The sequence below is a fragment of the Marmota flaviventris genome, chromosome 3 (genome assembly GCF_047511675.1).
Source record: "Marmota flaviventris isolate mMarFla1 chromosome 3, mMarFla1.hap1, whole genome shotgun sequence".
Taxonomy (NCBI): Eukaryota; Metazoa; Chordata; class Mammalia; order Rodentia; family Sciuridae; genus Marmota; species Marmota flaviventris.
The window spans coordinates 121,023,526-121,030,320 of record NC_092500.1 but is presented as its reverse complement, the minus strand read 5'-3'; the positions used below and the strand labels follow the sequence as shown (position 1 = coordinate 121,030,320).

The window sequence follows — 6,795 nt, the reverse complement described above, 5'->3', positions numbered from 1 at the left end:
CTGGGAGAATGCACAGGGTTTTTGCAGAATCCCCTCCCTGCCATACTCTGCTGGAGCATATATCCTCTCTGACACAGAAATTGCCAATTTTCCCTCTTTTCCCTGTCATAGATCTGTTCTTGGGGCCTCTGTGCCTACTGGCTAACTTAGGATTCTGTCAGCTCTCAGTAAGAGTGGCAGGCCCCAAAAAACATTAGATTAAAATGGGCTGCACTGCAGGTGCCTTCCTAAAACCTCATTCCCAGCCTGATACCTAGAAGCCAGCCTGTTTGGTTATTCTCCTTACCAAGTCTTCCTAGCAAGTTCCTTCCCAGAAACAGTTCCTGTCACCATTTTTTGCAGCCAGAACTGTCAAGAGAGTCCTTCCCACTCTCTGCCTGTCTCACTTGAAAAGGAGGCAGGATCCCGAGGGCCTGAAGAGTCTCTGGTGACAGGTAAGGGCCTCCTCTCTTGTCACCAGCCAGGAAGTATCACCATAGCGACCCTAGAAACAAACAATGGTGCCAGAAAGGGCTTCCCCACTAAGCCACCCCTCCTGGCTCTGACGCCCAGAAGAAGAATGGCTAGTAACCCACAAAAATCACTCAGAGGAAGGATGAGCAATTCATCTTGTGTCAGAGAGCCTTTCCTGAAGGTAGGGGGAGGAGCCTACCTTTTTCTCCACCTGGGCTAGAGGCTGTGGTGAATTCTCCCCTGTGTTTCCCTCTTGGTCCTATGATGCTGCTGGCACAGAGCTCAAAACAGAGGAGATGCCTACTTAGCACAGATGAGTATCCCTTATCCAAAATGCTTATCCAAAAGTGTTTCAAGAATTTTTTTTTTAATATTGAAATATTTGCTAGATGTCTTGGGGGAGAGGACCCCAAATTCACATGTTTCACATATACCTTATACAAGGTAATTTTATGCAATGTGTTTAGTATGCCTGTGTTTTCACTGCAACTGATCATATAAAGTCAGGTGTGGAATTTTCCACTGTGACTTGTCAGTACTCAAATTCAGATTTTGAGCATTTGGGATTTTGGATTTTCAGATTAATGATACTCAACCTGTATCATATGTATCCCCCAGCCCCACATACTTATAGAAATGACTTAGACCCAAGAAAAAGTAGGTTTGGGGAATCAGAAAATCCTCGTGGGTAGACAGGAGGGAGAAGCATTTTTACAGATACACATTTTTGTCCTGGCCAGGTCACACTGGGCACTGTGCTATGTGAAAGTATTTCACAGCCTGGGGTTGTAGCTCAGTGGTAGAACTCTTGCCTAGCACTTGTTAAGGTTCAAGCCTCAGCACCACATATAAATAAATAGATAGATAGATTAATTAATTAAATAGAGGTATTGTATCTATTTACAACTAAAAATAAGTTTAAAAAAAAAAAAAAGCATTTCACACAGAACGATATGCTGAAGATGAACACAGACAGCTCAAGTCCCAGCATCCTGAGTGAGTTCCTTAACTCATTGGGTCTTGCTCTTTGCATCTTTTGAGATAGTTTCCTTTGCTCTGACAATATCTGAGACAAACAACCTCCTTTAGGAAAGGTTGATTTTGGGTTATGGTTTCAGAGGTTTCAGTCTATAGTGGTTCTGTCCTGCTGCTCTGGGCCTAAGGCAGCACAATGTGTCATGGTGAGAGCTCACAGTGGAGGAGTCATCACTTCATGGTTGTCCAAAAGCAAAAAGAAGAAGGGGCAGGGAGCCCACTGTCTCTTCAAGGGCACACCTCCAGAGACTTCCTTCCACTAGGCCCCATCTCCTAAAGATTCTACCAGCTCCCAATAGTGCCACAGGCTGGGGAGCAGCCTTTAACACATCGGCTTTTGAGGGACATTTCCAAACCATAGGGAAAATAACAATACTTGCTTACATAGTATGAGGGTTGAATGAGATGTGCTTAAGTATGGAGCACAATGTCAATACTTAATTGCTGGGCTGGGGCTGGGGCTCAGTGGTAGAGCACTTACCTAGCACGTGTGAGGCGCTGGGTTCGATCCTCAGCACCACATAAAAATAAATAAAGGTATTGTGTCTACCTACAATTAAAAATAAAAAAAGACATTTGCTACTACTTATCTCGTGGGGGCTGGGCACAGAAAAAGGGGAGGAACTGACATTCTAGATACTCTGTATACTTGTTTGCCTTTTAATAAGAGAGGGGACAGTGCTGTGACAGAGGAACAAATAGTAAAAGGAGTCTGAAATGGAAAACCAACTAGACCTGTTTCCTGGAGTGTCACCAGGTCCAGAAGCAAGGGAAGGAGGGTTTCTGAATGGGCTGGTATGTGCCATTTCCCCTCACAGACCCTGCAGCCGATGTGCTTTCTTGAGAGCACCAGTACCTGGGCAGGAAAGGGGGCAACAATGATGAGAAGGTAGGAAATCAAAGCCGATCAGTGGAAAGAAAATTTGAGCAATCCATGAAAATAATACAGAGAATATTACAATAACTTCAGAAAGGCAGGACAGGAGCCAAGAGATGACTCCCTGCTGGCCATCATGGCTTGATGAGAGTCTTGGGCTTCAGGAGGTTGGCAGTTTGTTCCTGAGGAGGACAGTAGAATGCCTCCCCCCAGTCCCTGCACCCCTGCCTGCATAGCTCATCCCAGCTTCCTTTTGTCTCTCCCTAGATGGTCCATGCCAATGAATCCCTCCCGACCCACCAAACGTGGGTTCAGCGCGAGTTCCTTCTCCCCAGGGAGACCTGCGAGTTACCTGGCTTTACCCGGCAAGCCTACCACCAGCTGGCCCAGAGGCTGCCACCCCACTCAGATATGAAGTCCAAAGTGCACCGCCGGCTAATCCACCCTTGGAAGGACACAATCCAGCACAGCTGGGGCTTTCACACGTGGCTCGATGTGGGGCGTCTGCCTGCCACCTTTCCCACACACCCTGACATGCCCTATGACAGCAATGTCTGGCGCTGGCTGACCCACTCCAATGCCCACGACTATCCCCCAGCAGACACCCCCATCCCTCCTCCCTCCTGGATTGGGAAAAACAACTTCCCGGCCTTCATCCACTCTACCCCCATCTTCTTGGACATAAATAGGAAGAGCCAGGTGATTTTGAAGACAAAGAAGGAGCTGAAGGAGATGCAGAAACTCAAGCTGAGGAGTGAAGTCAGAGCGCCTCCACTGGATACTCATGGCAACATCATGCCTCCTGCAAACTTCAAAAAGTAAGATAAGCCCCTGCCTCCCAAGTTGCTCATCCTGCCCATGTTCACAGGTGACCCTTCCCTCACTCCCATTCCTATTTCTGGTGTCTAAATTGGTACTCCAACCTGCCCATCTATGGTGTCATCCCTTTTATCCTTTTTTTTTTTAAGTTGTAGTTGGATACAATATCTTTATTTTATTTTCATGTGGTGCTGAGGATCGAACCCGGGGCCTTGCACATGCTAGGCAAGTGCTCTACTGCTGAGCCACAACCCCAGCCCCCTTTTATCCTTTTTTTGTGGTGCAGGGGATGGAACCCAGGTTTCCTCAGAGTACTTGTTGCTAAGTACATATGTAGGAGCATCCAAAAGGGAATAAGACCTAGTACCCTCCTCAAAAAGATTTCACTGTCAAATTTAAGTACTTTAACTGTATTACTCAATCCCCTGAGACCCTCAGGAAAGTGGGCATCTTAGATGAAGAGGTCAAGTCTTTTGCTCAAGTTCTCACAGCCCCCAGATCACAAAGTTAACAAACAGTTTTAACTTTTTCTTTTGTCTTTCTCTTTTTCAGGATTGGGTATTTAACCTAGGGTACTCTACCCCTGAGCTACACTCCCAGCCCTTTTTAAAAAAAAAAAAAATATATATATATATATATATATATATTTATTTTTATTTGTAGATGGACACAATACCTTAATTTTATTTATTTTTATAATGTGATGCTGAGGATCGAACCCAGTGCCTCACACATGCTAGGCAAGTACGCCACCACTGAGTCACAATCACAGGCCCCCCCCTTTTTAAATTTTTGACACAGGGTTTTCCTAAGTTGCCCAGGCTGTCCTCAAATTTGTAAGCCTCCTCTCTCCGCTTCCTGAGTTGCTGGGATTACAGGTATATGCCACCATGGCTGGTGATTTTAACTTTCTTAAACCTTTGAACCTCACATGTCTCAGGTATATACCAGAGATGTACCTGGTACTTTGATGGTTTTTTTGTGGATTAAATGGCACTATGCTGAGCATATAAAAGGGGCACAAGAAGTGGCATCACTCCTGGTTTGGCATTTCCTTGAGAGTAAGGTACAGCTGTGGGGGCAGCCCAGGAGCCTAGAATGAAGGAATGGGTCACAAAGTTTTTGTTTTTGCAGTGCTAGAGATTGAATCCAGGACCTTCTGCATGCTAAGCACATGATCTACCACTGAATTTCATCCCCAGCCCCTCAGATAAGGTTTCATAGTTCATAGAGAGGGTAGTATGTGAACTAGACCTTGAAGGAGTTAGACAAGTTCAGTAGGTGGGAACAAGAAAGTAATGAGAATCTGGTTGTTCCTCTGAGCAGCTCTGAAAAAGAAGGGTTTAAAAATTTGTTAAAAATTAGCCTGGGGCCTGAAAGATGTAGTTTAGTAGCAAAGCTCAAGCTTAAGCATGCTCAAAGCCCTGAGTTAGATCCCCAGCACAGGGGGAAAAAAAAAAAAAGGAGTAGTCATCGATGACGTTATGAGCATCAGGGACCCAAAAGACTTCAGACACATAAGATAAGATCTAAGTTTTAAGATGCTGTGGTCTTGTTGGGGAAATAGAACATTTATGTATAAATCCAATAGTTCTCAACCCTGGCAGCACATTAGAATGATCTGGGACTTTTTAAAAACTATGCCAAGGTTTGAGCCTCATCCCAGAAAGTCTAGCTTAAATGATCTGGGGGACAGGCATTGTATTTTGTTTTTTGAAATTATTTTATTTTATTTAGTTGTGGATAGACACAATACCTTTATTTTATTTATTTATTTTTATATGGTGCTGAGGAATGAACCTCATGCCTCACATGTGCTGGGCACTATCACTGAGCTACAAACCCAGGCCCTGGGCATGGTGTTTTACTTATCTTTTTATTCATTTATTAAAATTTATTACTATTATTTTGGTACCAGGATCCAACCCAGGGCCTCACACGTGCTAAGCAAATGCTCCACCACTGAACCACACTCCTAGCCTGTGGTATGTTTAAAATTCTAATGTACAGTCATGGCTGAAACCCCTGAATAAACCAGCAACAGCAAATAGGGAATATCCGCAAACTAAGTGCAAAGCATGTTGAAGCCGAAAATGTGCTACTATTCAACTGTGTTTGTTTTTTTTTTAAGTCAATTTCCTACTGTTCAATACTACAGGCCAACAGAGAAGAGAAGCCACCCACTTGTGCAAAGTTCAGTGGACTTCCCACAGGCACTGCATTAGTGGAGAAGGTGAGACTTGAAGGACAGTTAGAATTCAGATAAGAATCTGCATAATGACAGTGGCTCAGGAGGTGGATGCAGGAGGATGGCAAGTTCAAGGCCAGCCTGGACAACATAGTAAGACCCCGTTTCAAAATAAATAAAAAGGACTGGGGATGCAGCTCAGTGGTAGAGTTCCCTGGGTTCAATCCCCAATTACCACCCTCCCCAAAGAATCTGCATAAAAATATCATATACAGTATGTCAAAAGAATGAAATGTTTATTAGTTAGACATGATCTCACCAGCCCAATGACAAAATGTACACCTAGGGTGCAAGCCATTTGGCAAAGTTCCATATTGAAGGAAGAGAGAGAAGGGATTCCCATAGCCTGATCCCCATGGAGCTTGTGGAAGGCAGTGTCCCCCTCCCCACCATGCCTAGAGTTCTCCCTTGACTTCTCTGATGTCTCCACTTTCCTTCCTCCACAGAGCCCAGTACATATCTGCTGGTGGGAGGTTTGAGCCTCAAGGTCTCCCACTCCTGCCCAATCCACTCCCCACTACTCTCGCCAGAGGCTGGCCTTGCCCAAACCCTGTGCCTCATTACCAGGAGAAGGCGCTAAAGCTGGCCTTGCTGCCCAGCATGCCCCTGAGTAAGGACCTCATAAAGGATTACCAAACCCTGATAAAGGACCAAATTGCCTTGCCCCTCTACCCTCTGTCCAAGGCACAACCTGGCAAAATCTTGGGGAAGAAGAGGAAGAGAAGACCTGGATACATCTAGAAGGAGCCTCCAGATGGGTTGGGACCATGGTGGGTCCGTAGGCACCCCCCCAAAACTCCAGTTTTCTAAACCAGTGTTCCTGCAGCAGGAAGATTTGGAGTGGCTGATGGACTCTGGCTTCTGGAGAACAGCCTCTTCAACATCTTCCCAACTCAAGCTGCCTCTGTACCCCCAGGCTCCTGGAGACTCTACGGAAAATCTAAATTGTTCAACCTCTTTCTTGGAGATACTCATAGCAGATGAGGGGACCATGGTGGGGAGGGGGGCAGAAGAGTGAGAACATGGAGGGGTTCCAGTTCCTAAGGGCAGAACAAGGAGTGGGAAGGAAGAAGATGAGTGTGTGTGCGCGTGTGTGCGTGCGCGTGTGCGTATGTGTGTGTGTGTGTGTGTGTGTTTTGCACTGGGGTAAGAGGGGCTGTAAGAAATGTAGGTAAAAAGTCACATTGACTCTCATAAGGTACAGAGTCCCTTAGGCAAAAATAACCTCCCTTTCTCCCCTCCCTGGACCATCTGACGTCTGGACAAAGACCATACACACTGTGTTTAGGTCCAGGTCCCCATGTAAGATTTGGGAGAATAGAGGTCAGGTCCAGGCCGATGCTGGAGGACAAGAGGATCAGAC

General features: G+C 45.7%; 1 protein-coding gene across 1 annotated transcript; it reads left to right on the top strand.

Moving 5' to 3' along the window:
- Positions 1 to 559: 559 nt before the first annotated feature.
- Tex52 (testis expressed 52) lies at positions 560 to 6,173 on the top strand. Its single transcript, XM_027951055.2, has 3 exons — positions 560 to 634; positions 2,633 to 3,183; positions 5,879 to 6,173. Exons 1-3 carry the CDS (start codon positions 560 to 562, stop codon positions 6,171 to 6,173), a joined length of 921 nt encoding a protein of 306 aa, XP_027806856.2.
- Positions 6,174 to 6,795: the final 622 nt, after the last annotated feature.

Coding starts and splice junctions, on each gene's coding strand:
- Tex52 (XM_027951055.2), top strand. CDS start 560: ATGGCTAGTAACCCACAAAAATCACTCAGAGGAAGGATGAGCAATTCA. Junction 635..2,632: donor TCAGAGAGCCTTTCCTGAAG/GTAGGGGGAGGA, acceptor GTCTCTCCCTAG/ATGGTCCATGCCAATGAATC. Junction 3,184..5,878: donor CCTCCTGCAAACTTCAAAAA/GTAAGATAAGCC, acceptor CTTCCTCCACAG/AGCCCAGTACATATCTGCTG.